General features: G+C 40.1%; 1 protein-coding gene across 2 annotated transcripts; it reads left to right on the forward strand.

The window, feature by feature from the left end:
- The first annotated feature begins 12,033 nt into the window (after positions 1–12,033).
- LOC110622147 (protein HASTY 1) lies at positions 12,034–22,212 on the forward strand. Of its 2 annotated transcripts, none has more exons than XM_021766552.2 (22): positions 12,034–12,364; positions 13,474–13,575; positions 14,314–14,457; positions 14,539–14,619; positions 14,782–14,851; positions 15,203–15,273; positions 15,415–15,578; positions 15,698–15,769; positions 15,866–16,103; positions 16,232–16,294; positions 16,391–16,675; positions 16,911–17,024; positions 17,169–17,295; positions 17,382–17,551; positions 17,632–17,733; positions 18,584–18,687; positions 18,781–19,072; positions 19,177–19,421; positions 20,217–20,720; positions 20,822–21,116; positions 21,229–21,412; positions 21,671–22,212. In XM_021766552.2, the coding sequence occupies exons 1-22, from the start codon at positions 12,248–12,250 to the stop codon at positions 21,748–21,750; spliced, it is 3,624 nt and encodes a 1,207-aa protein (XP_021622244.1). In that variant the 5' UTR covers positions 12,034–12,247; the 3' UTR covers positions 21,751–22,212. The 2 variants fall into 2 exon arrangements, with proteins under 2 accessions (XP_021622244.1, XP_043816148.1); XM_043960213.1 differs by lacking the exon at positions 12,034–12,364 and adding an exon at positions 12,390–12,593.
- The last annotated feature ends 359 nt before the right edge of the window (positions 22,213–22,571 follow it).

A 22,571-nucleotide genomic window follows, 5' to 3' on the forward strand; every position in this document is an offset into this window, starting at 1 on the left:
ACCGTCTGTTAATTTTTCTTTAATGAAGTGCCGATCAATTTCAATGTGCTTGGTTCGGTCATGTTGGATTGAATTTTGTGCTATACTTATAGTAGTTTTATTATCATAATACAAAGTTATCTTGTCTCTCTCGGATAATCTCAACTCTTCCAATAACTTCTGTAACCATAAGAGTTCACATACTCCTTGGGCCATTGCTCTGTATTCTGCTTCCGCACTTGACCGAGCAACAACACTTTGTTTTTTGCTTCTCCAGGTGACAAGGTTCCCCCCCACAATTGTGCAGTAGCCAGAGGTGGATCTCCTTTCATCGAGAGATCCTGCCCAATCTGCATCTGTAAAAGTTTCAATTCAGAGATGACCATGTTTGGAGTAAAGAAGCCCTTTCCCTGGCGCAGACTTTAGGTATCTCAAGATGCGAAGTACAGCTTGCATATGAGTCTCGCGAGGGTCATGCATGAATTGGCTGACTAAGCTAATAGCATAGGCTATATCCGGTCGAGTGTGTGAGAGATAAATCAACCTTCCTACCAATCTCTGATATCTTCCAATATCCACGGACTCACCAGTTCCTGCTTTCAGCTTGTGATTACTTTCAATGGGAGATTCTGCTGGTTTACACCCCATCATACCAGTTTCTTCCAAAAGATCCAGAATGTACTTTCTTTGGGAGATGAAAATTCCTTTTTCTGATCTAGCCACCTCGATACCTAGAAAATATTGCAGTTTTCCCAGATCTTTGATTTCAAATTCCTGGGCCAACAACCTCTTTAGTTGAGCCATTTTCTCTTTGTCATCACCTGTCACCACTATATCATCAACATACACAATAAGAAGGGTGATCTTACCCTTATGATGTTTGATAAACAGAGTGTGATCAGCATTGCTTTGTTGGTAACCAAAGGACATCATGGCTTTGCTAAACCTGTCAAACCAAGCTCTGGGAGATTGTTTTAGCCCATACAAAGCCTTTTTTAACCTGCACACCTTTCCTTGTGTCTTCTCATCAGCGAACCCAGGAGGAATTTCCATGAACACTTCTTCCTCTAAATCTCCATGGAGGAAAGCATTCTTCACATCAAACTGTTGCAAGTCCCAGTCCAAGTTGGCTGCGCAAGATAACAAAACTCTGATTGAGTTCATTTTTGCAACTGGGGCAAATGTCTCTTGGTAATCCACTCCATAGGTTTGGGTGAATCCTTTAGCAACCAATCTGGACTTAAACCGTTCAATTATGCCATCAGCTTTGTGTTTCACTGTGAACACCCATTTACAGCCAACGAGCTTCTTCTCAGGTGAAAGAGTGACAAGCTCCCAAGTCTCATTTTTAGCCAATGCTTTCATCTCTTCAATCATTGCTTTCTTCCATTTAGGATCTGCAAGAGCTTTCTTCCAATCCTGTGGAATAGACACAGAGGAAATAGACAAGGGAAAGGCACTATAGGAAGGAGATAAAGATTCATAAGAAACAAAGTTAGAAATAGGGTGTTTAGTGCAAGATCTGACCCCTTTTCTTTGTGCAATAGGTTTATCTAAGTCATTGAAACATTCAAGAGTTGTGGGTAACTCACCAGAAGAAAGAGTTGCGGGTAACTCACCAGGAGAAGATTCTTGACTCTGAGTAGACTGCATAATGGCTTCTTCTGCCTTATCTCTCCTTGAATACCTTCTCAAATCTGGCTTGTCCAAACGACCAGTTCTCTCTCCCTGATTGGACATGTAATACCCGGCTAGAATCCGGCATCGGGATTCCTGCCTTCCGGCGGAATCTAGGGTGTTGGATCTCTCTAGAAGGGGTAAAATGTGTTTTCTAAAATGTTTTTACATGATTTCATGGTTTTAAAGGGAAATGAATTGAGTTTGAAAAGAAAAAGACCAAGGAGGCGTTTGCCAGGTTCGGCCGCCGAAAGTGAAGTTCGGCCGCCGAACGTGGGAAGGCTTCGGGAGCGCCTTTGGCCTCCGAAAGTCTTGTTTAAACGAGCCAAGGTTCGGCCGCCGAAAGTCAAGTTCGGCCGCCGAACATGCATGAGTTTAGGGGGCACGTTAGGCTGCCGAAGGTCTTCGACCAGGCCACCTATAAAGGGCCCTCAGATCGGAAATGGGTGAGTTTTCTCCCCATTCTCGAGCTCAGGTGAGTTTATGCCTTCCTTTGGTCGTTTTCGTGTTTTCTCTACCCATCTCTCAAGTTTTTCATGATTTTTACCCTCGTGTTTGAAGATTTAAAGCTTAAAAGGAGTTTTGGGAGCTTGGAGCTTTTGGAACTTGGATTCTCCACACCTCCGAGTTAGGGGTCACACCACCCTCGATCTTCAAGAGGTAAGTGTAGATCCTTGCTTCCCTAGTGTTTTCATGAAGTTTTATGAAGTTTTTGATGGTTGAGTATGGGTAGATATGCATGTTTAGGTTTATGTGGGTTTTATACCCAATGTATGTTATGTGATGTTTGTGTTGAGGAGTTTATGTTAGTTTATGCTCCTTTATGCTTGTGGGAGTGAGTATGCATGATTGGGAGAGAGTATGTAAGGATTTGGGGTGTTTTGAGTTTGGTTTTTGGCTTGGCAGAATCGGACCTGTCGTCCAGAGGGGACCAGGTTCGGCCGCCGAAAGGAGTTTCGGCCGCCGAACCTGCATGGGAGGCAGTCTTTAGGCTGCCGAATGTGCCCCCGAAGGAGGGACTTTCGTTTCTGTCCTAGGGTTTCGGCCGCCGAACCTGCCGCCGAACCTACCCAAGTTTCGTCTCTGGAAGGGACTTTCGGCCGCCGAAGGTGCCGCCGAAAGTGCCCTGTCCAGCCGTTTCTTGGGTGTTTTCCATGCATGTTTAAGTGATGTTTAGAGGGGTTTTAGGGGGTATGTTTATGAGTTGTTTAGAGTGTGTTGGCACCTCATTCGAGTCCACCTGTGTAGGATCGGACCCGAGAGACCGAGGAGGCCATCAGGGTTAGCAGTTGCAGAGTCAGTCAGCGTCTGCCAGGAGGTGAGTAGAACTAAACTTAATCTTTTATGCACAAAATCTAATGCCTAAAGCATGTTCATGCATCATGATTATGTATAGTAGGTTGATTGCACTAGTTCACGAATATGTTGCATTGCATTATTTCATGTTGATGCTGAGGAAGGGTGGACCGAGGCGACTTCAATAGCCCATATCTGTCACGAGTCTTGTCTTTGTCCTTTGAGAGCCGGACAAGTACATGTAGGAAAGTCCATGTGAGCTCTCTGTGGACCAGACACCATGTCATGTATGTTACAGGCCTTTGTGAGCTCCTATGGGGGAGCCGGGCACCGACAGAGGGATTTTTGATGTCATGTCCATCCTCTGAGAGGAAAGATGCATGCAAAAAAGACAGACTCTCAGAAACCAGGGTCCGTGGGGAATACATATTGCATAAGCCCCCAAGACGGACAAGATTATGTGATTTCTCTGTGTTATGACGCATTTCATGAAAGCATGTAATTAATGAACTGTTTTCTCTGTTTCTACTCACTGGGCTTTTTAGCTCACCCCTCTCCCCTAACCCCAGTGTTGCAGGTTTAAGTCAGAGCTCAGAAGTCAGCAGGGTAAAGATTAAGAGACGTGTGTTTTATGTAATAGTGTATGTTTATGTATCAGTTGAGTAGTTTTAGAAGTGGACATGTAATATAAGTTGATGTAATATAAGTTGATGTAATATAAGTTGAGATAATGTATGTAACTGATTGGAGAGTTAATGTTTATGGATTAGAGTGTGCTTGGCCCTATAGATTGGTTAATCCCTGTTAATGCATGGTTATGTTTATATTATATGTTGAGTTGAGAACCAAACTTGAGGCATGTAGTGTTACCCCATTGGAGTATATGATGAGGGCTCCAGTGGAGGTTTTTATGATTTTATGATGTATGATTCATGTCAGGATACATGCACAGGTCAGGTTTGGGTTCAACAGATGTTCAGATTTCAGGTTTTATGTTAGAGTTTTGATCATGCATGAGATTTTACCAGGTAATAGTATGTATGTTTGGCTTGCTACGGGTCCCGGCGGCCTTAAGCCGATCTGGATCCTAGCGCCGGTGGCGGTCCGGTTTCCGGGTCGTTACAGTTGGTATCAGAGCTTTGGGCCTCGAGAGTACGGTGTGTTGCACATCGGAAAGAGGTTGGCTTAGAGGTCATAGAAGGGCAAGCACAATAAGAAAGATCAAGAGTAGAATCATGTCCACTAGGATAGGATGTTGAGTCCTGTCTTGATGATGATGTGATATGCCATGATGTTATGCTATGTATGTATGTATGCTATGTATGTTGCGGGTTCATGTGTTTCCATATGAACCGTATGATGCTAATGATTGATTGTATGCTTGTGTGTTGTTCTTCAGAGGAGCCAGAATGCGAGGTGCTCGTCGATCTGTAGAATCGACTGGAGTTCCATCTGAGAGGGAAGGTATGGACACCTTTCCCCCTGCTCTGCCTAGAGCGCAGTCGTGGGGAGTTAGCAGATGGGGAACATCAAGGGACCCTGGAAGGTCTTTTGATGCAAGCAGAGAAGGTATGGCTCCAAGAAGGATGTCAGCTAGTATGAGGGAAGTGGAGTTGGAGGTTCAGAGAAGAGATTTCAGTTTGGGAATCAGAGTGCCAGAGGAAGGCATGGGAGATTCTCAGGAGGATGCTCAGACTCAGGATTCTAGGATTTCAGGTTCAGGAGGGATTGATCCCTCCACTCTGAGTACAGCTGCCACGAGAGGTAAGAAATGGAAGAGAGGTCTCAGGAAGTCGCAGAAGAAGTTTTGGCAGAATTTGAAGGCTAGTTTGGGTTTTGGTGGCTCAAGCTCTGGCTCAGGCAGTTCAAGATGCGTGAGGTGCGGAAGGCCGCACAGGGGAGTCTGCCGTTATGGGACTAATCTATGTTACAGGTGCGGACAGGAGGGGCACATAGCACGTGAGTGTCCCACTGCGCCCAGGTTGGCTCCGTCCCAGCCAGCAGCTCCAGGTAGAACAGCTCAGCCAGCAGCTTCAGCCATGTTTCAGGTTAGTGGTCGAGGCAGAGGAAGAGGGTCAGCTCCTCATTCCTCAGGTTTCCGTGGAGAAGGTCCGTCAGCTTCAGCTCGGATCTTCACCCAAGCTCAGCAAGAGGCAGACACATCGAACATGGTGGTGCCAGGTACGCTCACTGTTGAATGTTCTGATGTGTATGTTTTGTGAACCCTAGTGTTTTTCTCTTTCTTTAGTTACTCTAGGAGCCGTCGAGAGGTTGAGTTGATAGCTTCTGGGCTAGAGTGTTCTCTTTGGTCAGTAGACTCTCGTGTGATCCATCTGTGGCAGAGTCAGTCTGCCGGTCCAGTTCTATGACAGTTGAGGGTAGATGCCTTCCACCCGACATTGAGGTCCTAGACTTGACTGTCTGGACGTCAGTTTAAGGTTGGACTGGGTTTTCTACTCGTGATGCTATCTTGGTCTGCAAAGACAAGGTAGTCAGGTTCAGAGGACGGGATGGGTCAAAGATTTTCTTCTGAGGGGACACAGTAGGGATGCCTAGAGGTTTGATGTCAGCCTGTAAGGTTCGTAGGGTGCGTAGGAGGGGTTGTCAGAGGGTTCTAGCTCTTGTTTGAGAGTTCAGCAGTCAGGTCGGGGAACCAGCCTCAGTGCCAGTTGTTAGAGAGAGTTCTTAGATGTCTGCCTAGACGAGCTGTCAGGGTTACTATCTGTCAGGGAGTTAGAGTTTGGTTTAGGAGTGGTGTCTGGACGCAGAACCATTTCTACCCTTCCCTATAGGATGGCGCCTGCATAGAGAGAGGTAGCAGTAGAGTAGAGGCGAGACTTGGTAGACAGGGGTTTTATCCGACCTAGTACCTCACCCTGGACTGTTCCAGTGTGGTGGTGGGAAAAGAAGGATGAATCCTTGAGACTTTGTAATAACTGTAAGCAGTTGACCAAGGTCACTACCAAGAGCAGGTATTCCCATGCAAGATGGATGATCTATTGGGACAGCTAGTAGGAGCTGTTTGTTTTTCCAAGATAGATCTGAAATTCGGGTACTACCTGTGAGAGTTAGAGTTAGTTTTGGGTTAGTAGTGAGAAGAAGCCAGTTAGTAAAGAGGAGAAGAGAAGAGAAGGATCAGAGTAGCGCAGCAGAAGCTTGTGGAGTTCAGGAGAAGGTGAGGTATTGCTATAATATGTTTGAAAGGTCGGGAGTTCTTACTCCAGCAGTGCCTGTGTCTCTCTTTTAGAAGAGAGGTTTTTAGGTTTTGCTTGCTTGATTGCTTGCTTGTTTATGTATGATTGATGCTATGTTTCAGATGCCTGTTTGTTTGTTTTAACATTCGGGGACGAATGTTTTTGTAAGGGGGGTAGAATGTAATACCCGGCTAGAATCCGGCATCGGGATTCCTGCCTTCCGGCGGAATCTAGGGTGTTGGATCTCTCTAGAAGGGGTAAAATGTGTTTTCTAAAATGTTTTTACATGATTTCATGGTTTTAAAGGGAAATGAATTGAGTTTGAAAAGAAAAAGACCAAGGAGGCGTTTGCCAGGTTCGGCCGCCGAAAGTGAAGTTCGGCCGCCGAACGTGGGAAGGCTTCGGGAGCGCCTTTGGCCTCCGAAAGTCTTGTTTAAACGAGTCAAGGTTCGGCCGCCGAAAGTCAAGTTCGGCCGCCGAACATGCATGAGTTTAGGGGGCACGTTAGGCTGCCGAAGGTCTTCGACCAGGCCACCTATAAAGGGCCCTCAGATCGGAAATGGGTGAGTTTTCTCCCCATTCTCGAGCTCAGGTGAGTTTATGCCTTCCTTTGGTCGTTTTCGTGTTTTCTCTACCCATCTCTCAAGTTTTTCATGATTTTTACCCTCGTGTTTGAAGATTTAAAGCTTAAAAGGAGTTTTGGGAGCTTGGAGCTTTTGGAACTTGGATTCTCCACACCTCCGAGTTAGGGGTCACACCACCCTCGATCTTCAAGAGGTAAGTGTAGATCCTTGCTTCCCTAGTGTTTTCATGAAGTTTTATGAAGTTTTTGATGGTTGAGTATGGGTAGATATGCATGTTTAGGTTTATGTGGGTTTTATACCCAATGTATGTTATGTGATGTTTGTGTTGAGGAGTTTATGTTAGTTTATGCTCCTTTATGCTTGTGGGAGTGAGTATGCATGATTGGGAGAGAGTATGTAAGGATTTGGGGTGTTTTGAGTTTGGTTTTTGGCTTGGCAGAATCGGACCTGTCGTCCAGAGGGGACCAGGTTCGGCCGCCGAAAGGAGTTTCGGCCGCCGAACCTGCATGGGAGGCAGTCTTTAGGCTGCCGAATGTGCCCCCGAAGGAGGGACTTTCGTTTCTGTCCTAGGGTTTCGGCCGCCGAACCTGCCGCCGAACCTACCCGAGTTTCGTCTCTGGAAGGGACTTTCGGCCGCCGAAGGTGCCGCCGAAAGTGCCCTGTCCAGCCGTTTCTTGGGTGTTTTCCATGCATGTTTAAGTGATGTTTAGAGGGGTTTTAGGGGGTATGTTTATGAGTTGTTTAGAGTGTGTTGGCACCTCATTCGAGTCCACCTGTGTAGGATCGGACCCGAGAGACCGAGGAGGCCATCAGGGTTAGCAGTTGCAGAGTCAGTCAGCGTCTGCCAGGAGGTGAGTAGAACTAAACTTAATCTTTTATGCACAAAATCTAATGCCTAAAGCATGTTCATGCATCATGATTATGTATAGTAGGTTGATTGCACTAGTTCACGAATATGTTGCATTGCATTATTTCATGTTGATGCTGAGGAAGGGTGGACCGAGGCGACTTCAATAGCCCATATCTGTCACGAGTCTTGTCTTTGTCCTTTGAGAGCCGGACAAGTACATGTAGGAAAGTCCATGTGAGCTCTCTGTGGACCAGACACCATGTCATGTATGTTACAGGCCTTTGTGAGCTCCTATGGGGGAGCCGGGCACCGACAGAGGGATTTTTGATGTCATGTCCATCCTCTGAGAGGAAAGATGCATGCAAAAAAGACAGACTCTCAGAAACCAGGGTCTGTGGGGAATACATATTGCATAAGCCCCCAAGACGGACAAGATTATGTGATTTCTCTGTGTTATGACGCATTTCATGAAAGCATGTAATTAATGAACTGTTTTCTCTGTTTCTACTCACTGGGCTTTTTAGCTCACCCCTCTCCCCTAACCCCAGTGTTACAGGTTTAAGTCAGAGCTCAGAAGTCAGCAGGGTAAAGATTAAGAGACGTGTGTTTTATGTAATAGTGTATGTTTATGTATCAGTTGAGTAGTTTTAGAAGTGGACATGTAATATAAGTTGATGTAATATAAGTTGATGTAATATAAGTTGAGATAATGTATGTAACTGATTGGAGAGTTAATGTTTATGGATTAGAGTGTGCTTGGCCCTATAGATTGGTTAATCCCTGTTAATGCATGGTTATGTTTATATTATATGTTGAGTTGAGAACCAAACTTGAGGCATGTAGTGTTACCCCATTGGAGTATATGATGAGGGCTCCAGTGGAGGTTTTTATGATCTTATGATGTATGATTCATGTCAGGATACATGCACAGGTCAGGTTTGGGTTCAACAGATGTTCAGATTTCAGGTTTTATGTTAGAGTTTTGATCATGCATGGGATTTTACCAGGTAATAGTATGTATGTTTGGCTTGCTACGGGTCCCGGCGGCCTTAAGCCGATCTGGATCCTAGCGCCGGTGGCGGTCCGGTTTCCGGGTCGTTACAGGACATCTCCCCCTGTCTACTAGAACTCAAACTTTCTAGTTGAACCATATCATTCAGAATCACAGAATTCGGGATCACCTCTTCTTGCTCATTATTCTCCCCCTGAAGAGGTGAGTGGGTGGTAATGAAGTAGGGTTCAGTTTCTCGGAAGGTAACATCCATACTAACGAAGTATTTCCTAGAGGGAGGATGATAACACTTGTATCCCTTCTGTGTTGGAGAATACCCAACAAACACACATTTAAGGGTCTTGGGATCCAGTTTTCCTGCCGTCCTAGTATGGACAAAGCAAACACACCCAAATACTTTTGGTGGAACAACGTATGAATTCTTCCCTTGTAGAGCCGTCAAAGGACTCATAAAGTTAAGGGTCTTGAGAGGCATTCTATTGATAAGATAAGCAGATGTAAGAATTGCATCTCCCCAATATGTTTTGGGTAGATTCATGGTGAACATAAGGGATCGAGCTACCTCCAATAGATGTCTATTTTTCCTTTCAGCAACGCCATTTTGAGTACTAGTATAAGGACAACTAGTCTGGTGTATTATCCCATTACTCTCCAAATAAGCAGAAAAACTACTATCCATGTATTCTCTTCCATTGTCAGTTCTCAAAATTTTCACCTTAGTATCAAATTGAGTACAAACCATCTTATGAAAGGATTGAAAACAAGAAAAGACATCACTTTTAGCTTTAATCAAATAGACCCAAGTCATTCGAGTGCAACAATCAATAAAGGTGACAAACCATCGATTACCAGATAAGGAGACCATTTGAGTAGGCCCCCAAACATCAGAATGAATAGTTGCAAAAGGAATTTGACTTTTATTATGACTCAAAGGATAGGATGTTCTAGTGTGTTTAGCATACTCACAAGCATCACAACATAAAGAGCCAAACTGGGTTTTAGCAAACAAATCAGGATAAAGTTTTTCTAAAACAAAAAATGATGGATGCCCTAACCGCCGGTGCCACTGTATTATTTCCTGATTGACATCCTTATTTTCTCCAAAACAGGCTTGAGATATCGAAGAAGCCGGATCACCCTCCAACATGTATAAGCCATCATGCAGCCTACCATTGCCAATCATCTTCCTTGTGCGAAGATCCTGAATAACACAATGATCAGGAAAGAATTCAATTTTACAGTTAAGAGCATTAGTGATAGCACTGACAGATAAAAGGTTGACAGGAAAGTGGGGAACATGAAGGACAAATGATAATTTAATGTTGGATGTGCAAATAACAGAACCTGTTCCGGATATGGGAGTAAAAGAGCCATCAGCAATTCTGACACTATCTTTGGTTAGAGAAGGAGAATAATTGAGAAAGCCTTTATAAGAGCCTGTCATATGTCTATTCGCACCAGAATCGATAATCCATGGAACATTATTAAAAGAGGAAACATTACCTAACTTTACAAAGTTAGATGTAGCACCAGAGGATGAAGAGGTGTCAATATGAGACAAGAGGCGCTTGAGACTTTGAAGTTCATTAGGGGAAAGGAACTCAGTCGTTGTTGTCTCCTTAAAGGGTTCCTCCACAGTTTCTGCTAACTTAGCTTGATTTCTAGAGGTACCTCATTTTTCTCCACGACCTCTAGTGGGACGACCATGTAACTTCCAACAAGTCTCTTTGGTATGCCTTGGTTTCCCACAATAGTCACAGTGTAAGTGATCTTTCTCAGAAGTAGGAGGCTGTGGTGTGCTCAAACTGGTAGTCAACCCAGCCTTTTCAACTGGTGCAGTATGGAGCATAGCATGTCGACGACTTTCCTCTTGTTGAACATGGGCATGGGCCTCTTCTAGAGAAGGAAAATGATTTCTTCCCAACACTTGGACCCGAATTGGATCATATTCGTTATTCAACCCTTCTGCCATAGTAAAGATTTATGAACAGTGAAAGAATAGGAGGTACCCAAGGTTGTACACACAAGAAAGCCCAATTGATTCACCAAAAGACCGGGTAACAGCACGAGAGAGCCGGAAAGATGGTCGAAATCGTCGCCGGAGTGATCTGAGCGGCGAAACAGTGACAGACGATGGATCACGCGCCGGGAAGCGACGGGTCACGTGCCGGGAAGTGGTGGGCGTGAGCCTCACGCGCAGGCTTTTCCGACGTCGGAGCTGGTCGATCGGCCGGCGGCAGTCCGGCGGTTCTCCTGGTGCCGGCGGTGAGAGAAAAAGAGGCTCCTAGATGGGTTAGTACCAAAATTGGTAGATCTAGGGTTTTGAAACCCTAAAAATGAAAAATTGAATTTGGACCCAAAAAATCAGGAAAAGGCTTTGATACCATGAAGAATTTTAGGAAAATTTTGAGTATTTTTATATTTCACTCTTAATCTTTACAATTGGTCTACATGACTATTTATACACAGAGAATCATATCTAAACAGGAAGTAAATAATCAAATAATAATTACAGAGATAATTAAGGATTCTAATCAGATCAAATCAAATCTCTAGAATCAGCTAGAATTAGTTAAATAAGTCAACATTTTTTAAATGATACCAAATAATATTTAAGTCGTAAACTTTTATAAAAAAATATTTTAATAAAAAATTATAATTTTAGAATAAATTTCAATATTCACTAATTTTGAATTAATATTTATAATAAATAAAAAATTATAATTCTTAACAGATTAAAAATAGAGATATTTAAAATTTTAATTTTAAAAATAAAAAAACTAATACATTAATGTAAATACTAAATATATTAAAAAAAATTTAAGTATTTATAAAAATATTTTAAGTGTTTGAAATATTTATTTTCTTTAATTGATTAACAGTATTATAAATGAAATAATCTCTAATTTGAACAAAATGATTATATAAAAATTTAAATATTTAATTTTAAAAATAAAAATAAATTAAAATATAATTTAGTCTTTAATTTATTATGAAAATTCTCATATAATCAGAGTTAGATTTTTTTTTTCTTTCAAATATATGTTGATAAAAAAAAGTTCTAGAATCTAATCATCATTGTAGAAATGGTTTATTCGATCTAATTGATTCATATAACTATAATTATAAATTAAATTAAATTAAATTAAATCGATGTTGAAAATTAATTTGGATGTTTTACCTTTTTTTTTTCATTATATGTTGCTAGTTAATATTGTTAATTTTGTAATTTTTTTAATAAAATTAAAAATTGAGAACCCATTTAACTGCAAAATAATTTCAAGACTGAAATTAACTGGAGCATTAGCTAAAAAGTTTGCTAATTTTTTTTTTTCAAGAAAAAAAAAAAAGAAAGAAAAAGGAAAAGAGCTTAAAGCGAGACAGCAAAGAACCTCAGGGGTAAGGACTCTGTAGCCTTTGAATTACATGTATATAAAACCCCCAAACCACAGAAAGTTGTAACTCTTAACAAAACCACAACCAGTTTCCTTCTGTTTCTTCTTTTTTCTTCTTTTTTCTTCTTTTTTCTTCTTCTTCTCTTTCCCAGTATCTATCAGCTCTGTCTTCCAGAAAGTTACAATTTTTTCTATTTATTTCTCTCCCTGTGCCTCTCTGCAATCCTACGAAAGCTGCTCAAGTGTCTTTATTTTTGGCAATGGAAGAGACTAGCGGCAATAACATAGCAAATAATGTGGCTCGAGCCATTGTTGCAGCTCTTGACTGGAACTCCACTCCCGATGCTCGCAAAGCCGCTGTCTCTTTCCTCGATTCCGTACTCTCTCTCTCTCTCTCTCTCTTGCCGAGATAGATAGAGGCGTACTTGATAATGCGTTTATATTTATTTAATTACTGTTGCTCTTTCCACTTTATCCACGTCTGGGCCGAAAAAAAAGTTTGAATTTTGATTGTCTAATGGTGATCGAATTGATTAGTAGTAAATTTGACAACTTTTTGTGGCAAGCATAAGCAATCTGATCGAGCTATGGGGCTTTAGTAAAAGGGTAATAACTAATGATTAGATGTTGCAACTGTTAATTTGCTTCGACGGGGTGTTATACTTGAATTCTTTTTTGGGCTATTCTGTCAATTATGTTTGGGTTTTAATACCCTGGAATAGTACGAACTTGATCAGTCTTGGCCTAATTGTGAAAGGGGTATCAACGCTTGGCTTTGTAGATTGTTTTAGGTTGGATACTTATAATTTCAAGTCAATGCGTGGCAGAGTAACTGAGCTTATTGGTGTAGTTACTAGCTGGCTTAGGTCATGGTCTTTTAATTATATGTAAAATGTCAGACAAATGGTAAAGTTTGAGAGGTTTTATGTTTCCTTGTCCTCTGTATAGATATTTATAAATCTGGTAAGTCATTGTCTCAGACAGTTGATACTAGATAGTGGTTAGATGTTAGCAGAAGGATTTAGTGATTGGGTTTGTAGAAATGATCTCGTGCATCTGTGCTGTTGAATAATTACTAGTGCATTCTCAAATTATGTGCCATTTTGGAGTCTGGTTTAGCTGAAGATTAATTTTGGAAGTAATTGCTAGTTGGTTGAGTTTCATGGTCTTAGCAATTGGTTTGATTTTGAGAATTGGCGTTTGGTTAAACAGACATAAAATTGAGGGAGGGTACTTATTTGTTCGTTTTTTAAAGTGGGGCCTTACGATTAATTTATTGAATAATCTATATTAGTGGTTACCTTTTTGTTTAGGACAGCACTGAAGATATTAATTTTATTTTTCTCATTTGTTGGAGAAAGCCTCAAATAGCTCCAGGCACATGTTTGCATCACTGGCATTAGCAAGAACTACATTGAATTTTAAGTTCCTTTGCATAAGTATTATACTTGCCTTGGATAATTTATCTACTGTTCAATATATGCAGATCAAAACAGGAGATGTGCGGGTTTTGGCAAATGTGTCATTCCTACTTGTCAAAAAAGATTGGTCTTCTGAAATCCGGTTGCATGCTTTCAAAATGCTGCAGGTTTACACTCATCTACCATTGCTCTTTTCTTTTTGGTGGAGATTCTTGATGCTGCTTTGAAGAATATATCCTGTTGGTATTCTAATAAGGATCCTAAAACAACCTCTGTTTGAATGTGAGGACAAACTCTTTAGAAAGAGCCATCTCCAAGATCACCAAAGGATGCTCCTTTCAAAGTTTCTAACTTCCTTGTTCCAAATGCACTAATCAAGCATGGGGGCTGGGCCATACTTCCAGTGGGACGAATTTATAGAGAAAATGATTGTTTTCTATTGGTGTATGTCAAGTGGTTATTATTTGTTTGCCACTCTACAACGATGTTCTTTGGGGCAATAATTGTGCATTTCTTATTCTTTGTAAAATGAAAAAGTAAAATAAGACCAACTTCCTCTCAGGCACATCTCAATATTGTTCCTCTAGTAGAATTTGTATTTGAATTGATGTATAGACTGCCTTTACCGAATTGATTATTAGATCCAATTTGATTGATGATGTGAGGATGACTTGATAGTTAATTTCATGGGAATCTGAATGTCCCATGGAGTCTTGAACTTTTTCAACGGTACAAAAAGCTCAAAGACTCATTAACATTAGCAATTAGTCAATCACCTAATATTTGCATTTCGCCACAGGCTCAGAATGTTTTTGATGAAAATGGAGTATTTATAAATTTTGATAGGTCTAGTTTGCTTAGAGTTTGATCACATTAGATAGCATAAGCATGTGTATCTTCTGCAGCATTTGGTTAGGTTGCGTTGGGAGGAATTAAACCCAGTGGAACGAAGGAATTTTGCAAATATTGCTTTTGAATTGATGTCTGAGATTGCAAATTCTTCTGAAGAATGGGCTCTAAAAAGTCAGACAGCTGCCCTTGTTGCTGAGGTTTTAAGCCCACTACTCTTGAAGGTTGTGTAAGCATTGTCTTCTTTGCAGTCCACTGCTCATGTTTTTGCTCTTATACAGATTGTTAGAAGAGAAGGTGTTGAACTGTGGCAAGAGCTGCTTCCATCTCTGGTTTCCTTATCTGGCAAGGGTCCTGTGCAAGTATGCATTTTCCTGTCCAATATTAACATTTTTTGCTTGTAGCTGTTGTGTTATTGTTGTTTATTTTTCCCCTGAAGTAGGAGTTGTGTTGCTTGGTTATGCTCTATTCTGAAGCATTAATTGGATGGTTGCTTCTTTTTTTTTTATATAACCTTGTATTAGGCTGAGTTGGTTGCAATGATGCTGAGGTGGCTCCCTGAAGATATTACAGTTCACAATGAAGATTTAGAAGGTACAATGACCTGGTAGTTTGTATATGTCCGCTTAAATGCTTGTTGAGGAGATTGAATAATTTGAACTGTAGAAATTCAGTAGAATTTAGAATACTGCCTTGCAAGAACCTCAAGAGTTGATCACATTGAGTTGATTGAAATTTTTTATTCACAAGTTTAAAGTTCAGTCTTACTTTTGTTCTACTTCCTTTTTTTCGTTTTTTTTTCCCTTAATTTTATTTTGTATACCCCTTTCTTTCCACCTACTCATTAATTGGCATTGATCTTGAAGTTGTAAAGTGTTTTTAAATTTTCTGTTGTACTTATGTTTCTGCTTGCATATATTATATTGCCACTGAATGTATTGTCAGGTGACCGGCGTAGGCTTTTGTTGCGGGGCCTTACTCAATCCTTGCCTGACATTTTGCCTTTATTTTATAATGTAGGAACATCTATATCTTCATTGCAACTCTCTCTCGCTCTCTCTCGCTCTCTCGCTCTCTCTCTCTCTCTCTCTCTCTCTCTCTCTCTCTCTCTCTCTCTCTCTCTCCCTGAGTCAATAATATCTTCATTCTTGATACAGTTATTGGAAAGACACTTTGGAGCTGCATTGCATGAAGTTGGTAGGCAACAATTGGACTCTGCGAAACAGCATGCTGCCACAGTAACAGCTACTCTGAATGCTATTAATGCATATGCTGAGTGGGCTCCTTTACCTGATCTAGCTAAATTTGGTGTAATTCATGGGTATGATAACTCATAGCAGCCAATTTCAATTGTTAGTATGGATTATTTTTTTCACTTTCTCCATCATTAGTGTGGGTTGATATCTCACTTTCTTCAACGTTTCTCCCTCTCCCCTACAGTTGTGGCTTTTTACTTTCTTCTACCGACTTCCGGCTTCATGCTTGTGAGTTTTTCAGACTTGTCTCTCCAAGGTACGCATATGGTGTATTTGATTTCTTAAGTAGTCATACTCAACCTCTCTCCTAAAATTACATTCTCATGACTACTGTCTAATTTGATATTTGCAGGAAGAGGCCTGTTGATGCATCTGCTTCTGAATTTGATTCTGCAATGAGTAATATCTTTCAGATCTTGATGAACATTTCCAGAGAATTTTTATTGAAATCTGGGTCAAGTACTGGGGTTATAGATGAGAGTGAATATGAGTTTGCGGAATATATATGTGAAAGTATGGTGTCTTTGGGTTCTTCCAACTTGCAATGCATTTCCAGTGATAGCAGTATACTCTCTCTTTATCTACAACAGGTAGTTACACTTTTTTATGACATGTATTAACGTGATTGGATGGCAGTACACAGTTTTCAGGCAAGCGCTGTGAATGTTCTGGGCTTTTGAAGAATTATTCATAATCTAGCTCTTTGATATAATTTCAGATGTTGGGCTATTTTCAACATTATAAGCTAGCTCTTCATTATCAATCCCTGCTCTTTTGGCTGGTAGGTGGATTTTTTTGGATGTTATTATTGTAAGACATACACTAAGTCTACCCAGCACATTTTGCTATGGTTAATTTTTTTTTTTTTCCTTTGTAGGTGCTAATGAGAGATTTGATGTCCAAGCCAAAAGCTACCATGCTTTCACCCGGTGATGGTTCTTCTACTAATAATGTGGGCTGTGCTTCTGGACAGGTTGATAATGAGAAAACAAAGATTTTAAGTCTGATGAATGATGATATTTGTAGTGCAATTCTTGATATCACTTTCCAGCGCATGCTTAAAAGAGAAAAAATAGGGGCATCCCTCTCTCTTGGGGCTTTGGAGTTATGGAGTGATGATTTTGAAGGGAAGGGGGATTTTAGCCAGTATCGTTTCAAGCTGGTAAATTTTACTGAGATCTTTGTTCAACCTCTTGTTGAGGTGGTCTAATTATATTTAAGGTTTTTATATCATTATTTGATTTACTGCACTTGCAGTTGTCATTTTATTCATAAGTTCATTGTCCTTTTCTTTTATCCTTCCCCTTTTATCTTTCTTATCCGACTTCTTTTTTTTTTTCTTTTTTTCTAGTTTGTTGTTTTGGATTTTTTTCCTGATGCGTGCTTTCTCAATGCAGTCTGAGCTGATGAAGTTTGTTGCTTCTTTTAAACCCCTTATATCCAGTGCTAAAATTTCTGAAAGAATTCTTTCAATCATCAGTAGCCTCTCAATCTCAGCAATCTCTGTTCAGGTTTATCATTTAACTCTTTAAGCACTTCTCTATAGATGCCTGCACATTAAATTTTTAATCTATAGAGTTTTGCTATTCCAGTTTCACATTTGCTGAGTGTTGATGTTTTGTCTATCATATGTATGCATCATTTCTAAAATTCAGGAATTAGCAGTGATGGAAAGCACACAGGTGGCTCTTGAAAATGTTGTAAGCGCAATTTTTGATGGATCACATGAATATTCGGGTGGAAGATCTGAAGTTCACCTTGCATTATGTAGAATATTTGAAGGTTGTAGCAACTTGTATTTGTTTTACTGGAATTTAGAAAAATAATAAAAAGTCATACTGAAAAATTTTGGTTCCTACAAATTGAAGGTCTACTTCAGCAACTTCTCTCATTGAAATGGACAGAGCCAGCTCTCGTCGAAGTCCTCGGGCACTACTTTGATGCTTTGGGTCCCTTTATGAAATATTTCCCAGATGCTGTGGGCAGTGTTATCAATAAACTATTTGAGCTTCTGACATCGCTTCCATTTGTTGTTAAGGTTCTTGTGAGATCTATCTTAATTTCAAAGATCATTACTTTTGAAGGGAGAATTCAACTACCTATTTATTTGGTTGCTAGGATCCTTCAACAAGTAGTGCACGGCATGCAAGGCTGCAGATTTGTACGTCATTCATTCGAATAGCCAAAGCTGCTGACAGAAGTGTTCTGCCTCACATGAAGGTGGCTTATTTGTGCCTTCTTCTTTTTTTACTTTTACTCTCTTCTGCTATGTGGCAACTGGCAAACTTATTCAACTCTTATCAATGAAAGAAAATCTATTTACTTGGATTCTATCATTGAATCTGTAAGAAACCTCTGAACCTAAAAGCATAAGGTTATATGTGGAGTTGTGATGGTCACAAGAACAGTTTTATTACTGTAACGCACCCCACATGTGAATTTCCATTGGGTTTTGTTAAATTTGGGCAATGCCTAACTCACCCCAAAAGCTAGCTCAAGAGGGAGGAGCCCCTATAGCTCATATAAGGGGCACATTACCCCTTTCCACAACCGATGTGTGATTCAATACACCCCTCACGTCCAGAATTTTTACTGGTGCGTGGCACATTTATGGGGCGCCCAACATCGGATGGGGAGGCTCAAATACCATGTTAAATTTGGGCCAGGCCTAACTCATCCCAAAAGCAAGCTCAAGGGGGAGTGCCTATGGTCCATATAAGGGGCACATTACCCCTTTTCACAATCGATGTGGGATTCAACAGGTTTGAATTGTGAACAAGCATAGACCCATCTTATTTTTTGCTGAAATGTCTAATTAATACACGAGGGATACTAGGTTCAAGCTCTAGACCATGTCAATTAATCACTCAATCTAAAATCTCAAGCTTATAGCTTATATGGACTATGGAGTCCCTGTAAATATAACAAAGAGCCTCGTACGCTCTCTAGAAGGAAAGTTTGAAGTGCTTTAGAAATAAACTGAATTGCGTAGACCATATTCATGCTAGGCTGAAGAGCCTAATAATTTCAACTAAGATCACATATTTTATTTTGTTCTGTTTTACTGTAGGGTATAGCTGATACAATGGCCTATATGCAAAGGGAAGGTTGCCTACATCGCAGTGAACATAATCTTCTAGGCGAAGCATTTCTTGTAATGGCTTCTGCTGCTGGGTACTGTCTTACTTAGAGTGAGCAGACTTTGTATTTTAACTATGAAGTGTCCAATATATTGCTTACTGCTGCAAGTTACTGAACTGGATGCAGGATTCAACAACAGCAAGAAGTTTTGGCCTGGTTACTTGAACCGTTGAGCCAACAGTGGATACAGCTAGAGTGGCAAAATAATTTTTTGTCTGAACCCCTGGGTCTGATCCGTTTGTGCTCAGAGACGCCATTTATGTGGTCAATTTTCCACACTGTAACATTCTTTGAGAAGGCACTCAAAAGAAGTGGAACTAGAAAAGGCAATGTTAATTTACAGAACAGCTCAACAGGAAGCACTTCTTTGCATCCAATGTCTTCACATCTATCCTGGATGCTGCCTCCTCTTTTAAAAGTATGTATATTGCTCTAAAGAACTAACTTATATACTCATATTTTCATTCATACTCTGTACATCAAGGCCATTACTATTGAAAATGTTGGCTTGTTGTTTGGCAGTTGCTTCGTGCAATACATTCCCTTTGGTCTCCATCCATATATCAAGCATTACCTGGTGAACTGAAAGCTGCCATGACCATGAGTGATGCTGAGCGATTTGCTCTTCTTGGGGAAGGGAACCCCAAATTGCCAAAGGGTTCTTTAACTTCCGCAGATGGATCACAAGTTGGCATGACTAAGGAAGGATATGCAGAAGCAAATGAATCTGATATAAGAAATTGGTTAAAAGGTATCAGAGATAGCGGGTAAGTACGAGTGCTCTGGAGGTGTTTTAGCATTGCCCCTTCAATTTTTGCTGTGAATTTATACAAGTTATTTTCTTCCTTCTGTGATGTGTGTGCATGAGTTTAGTTGCTAGAGTAACATGAATTTACGTGATGATAGTGTTTTAGGAGTAACAATTGGGTCAGTGGGTATCCTTGTTTGTCTTTTATGATTTTATACACTGTCCTCTTATTTATTTATGTACTTAAAATCTTTCATTTTCTTATTTTTCTAACTGATTGCAAAAAAAACAAAAGTCAATCTTTTAGTCTTACTTTGTGATGTGAATGGTATTAGTAGATTTAATTTCTTGTTTCTGATGTTTAATTTTCCTATTAACTGCTTGAATACTCACCCTTTCATGCTCTCTTCTCTGATATCGCATGTGTGTATATTCTCATGCACTTGCATCCAACAACTAGGATAGCTTGCAAATTATAGACTTCAATGAAGAAAGGTATGACATGTCAGAGAAGACTGATAAGTGTTGTTCTTGTTTAGTGTGTATATATAGACATATATGAGTTCTATGAGCTGGGTAGCTACTAGTCTTCTAACCACTTAGAAGACTCGATAGTTTTACAAGAAGCAAATGATTGCTTCCTGGGAGTAACTGATGCTCATGTGAATACTTTGTAATATGCGTAAATGTATCCTTTAGCTAAAAACATCAGGAGAGGAGAGCAAATGAAGGAGACGCACAAGCACTATGTAGTTGCACTAGTTCATGCATGCCTTCTCCAAGTGAAGTGCTGATGCATATTCTACAATTCCAGGTACAACGTCCTGGGCCTATCTATGACCGTTGGAGATCCATTTTTCAAATGTTTGGATGTTGATTATGTTGGCATAGCGCTAATGGAGAATATACAGTCCATGGAATTCAGACATATAAGGCAGCTTGTTCATTCAGTCTTGATATATTTGGTCAAGTCTTGTCCTTCAGAAACATGGGAGGTCTGGCTGGAAAAGCTCCTATATCCATTATTTCTCCATGTGCAGCAAGTTCTTCACTTTTCTTGGTCTAGTCTTTTGCATGAAGGTAAAGCAAAGGCTCCAGATGTCCATGGCATGCTTGCTGCATCAGACTTGAAAGTGGAAGTAATGGAGGAGAAACTGCTTCGAGATCTTACTCGTGAGACTTGCTTGCTTCTCTCTTCAATAGCGTCACCAGGACTAAATTCTGGGCTTCCTTCTTTGGAGCAATCTGGGCAAGTGAGCCGTGCAGATATATCTTCTCTGAAAGACCTGGATGCATTTGCATCAAACTCTATGGTTGGGTATGTCATCATATGACTAACTATGTATGTTTATTAATGGAAGTGGGGTTGTTAATCTCTTTTCCCTCAGGTCATGGTTGTCTAATTTTCTTCATTGACAGTTTCCTTCTGAAGCACAAAGGCCTGGCTCTTCCAGCGTTACAGATTTGCTTAGAAGCTTTCACGTGGACGGATAGTGAAGCAGTCACAAAAGTTTCTTCCTTTTGTGCTCATGTTGTTCTTCTAGCGATAGCAACGAATAATGTTGAACTCCAAGAATTTGTTTCAAAAGATCTGTTCTATGCAATTATCAAAGGCTTGGAGCTCGAGTCGAATGCAGTTATTAGTGCTGACCTGGTTGGTCTTTGTAGAGAAATATTCATATACCTCCGTGATAGAGATCCAGCCCCAAGACAGGTAATTATTACTGTTCATGTTATTTTAATGAGTTGGATAGAACTTTGTTGGTGAAATAGAAGAGTTTATAAACACCTGTCGATTGAAGGATGTGTTTCCTTTACTTCCCCAGGTTCTACTCTCTCTCCCTTGTATTACAACCCAAGACTTGTATGCTTTTGAAGAAGCTTTAACAAAAACCTCCAGTCCTAAGGAACAAAAGCAGCACCTGAAGAGCTTGCTTTTATTAGCTACTGGAAACAAGTTAAAGGCACTTGCTGCACAGAAAAGTGTAAATATTATCACAAACGTTACAGGTAAAGTCCTCCAGCATCATTATGATTTCTTGGATTCTGTTTCTGAGTGAGAGCATCTATCCTTGGGCCTTTGGCTTCTCTATATTCTAATCCCAATGAGCTCATACCATCCAAATAAAAAAAAAATTACTTGATATTAATTATCAGTAGTGGTAATTTGCCATTATAAGAGACTTAACTGTGCAAATTTAGATCCATTTACGTGGCTGTAACCCATTGAAAGAGTGTGTACTTACTAGCTTGTTGACCTCATTTCAGCTCGATCTCGAACAGCAGTTACTGCTTCAGAAACCAGAATTGATGAGGGGGATTCAGTGGGGTTGGCAGCCATTTTGTGAGATACATATACTACCATTGCAGAGTTGATGTACAGATACAAGAGAAAAAGAAGAGATCTGATTTGACAAATATAGAGGTAGTAAACTAGAAGAAGGCAGGTTTTATTGCCCATTAATTCTATGGAGATTTGTGCAACAGATTTCTCCCCCATATCTTAATATAAGTTTGTAGAATATCCAAACATGCCATTGGCATATTCCATTATCCTATGCTTTTCTTGCCATTGGGAAGTTGTCTCACTCACATGATTGTATCTTTTTGCTAATTTTATTTTTCCCTTCTCTGGCACTGCCACCTTAAAAACCACACTTGCTCACTTGTATTTGCATTCTTGAGCAAATATCAGAGTCTATTTCTTTGCCATTCTCAATCTCCTTGTCTGTTTCTCTGTGAATTTTGAACTTGCAAGTGTGTTGATTACATTCCTAAGCTATCTATGTGATATTTTTTTCTTGCAATTATATTATTCTCGATTTCATTCATGCCAAACGGCTCTCTTTTCTGTTTACTGCATTATGTTGTTCTATCCATGGAGATGTTCCGAGTTGCAGGACGTGAAAACTATCTATTCAGAAATTTTTTTTTATAAATCATAGTTAATGTCATTTGATTATAACTATTTTTCTTTTTTTAATCAACAAATTTAAACAATGAAAATATAATAAAAAAAACTAAATTTACACTATAATTTCATATAATCATAATTTTAAAAAATTGTGCAGGCAAGTCACTAGTTCATACATAAAACAGGTGAATTAATATATGAATGTTTAGATTTATAATAAATTAAATCTAAGTTTCTACTCTTATCCATCAAATT

This window comes from Manihot esculenta, chromosome 9, assembly GCF_001659605.2.
Source record: "Manihot esculenta cultivar AM560-2 chromosome 9, M.esculenta_v8, whole genome shotgun sequence".
Lineage (NCBI taxonomy): Eukaryota > Viridiplantae > Streptophyta > Magnoliopsida > Malpighiales > Euphorbiaceae > Manihot > Manihot esculenta.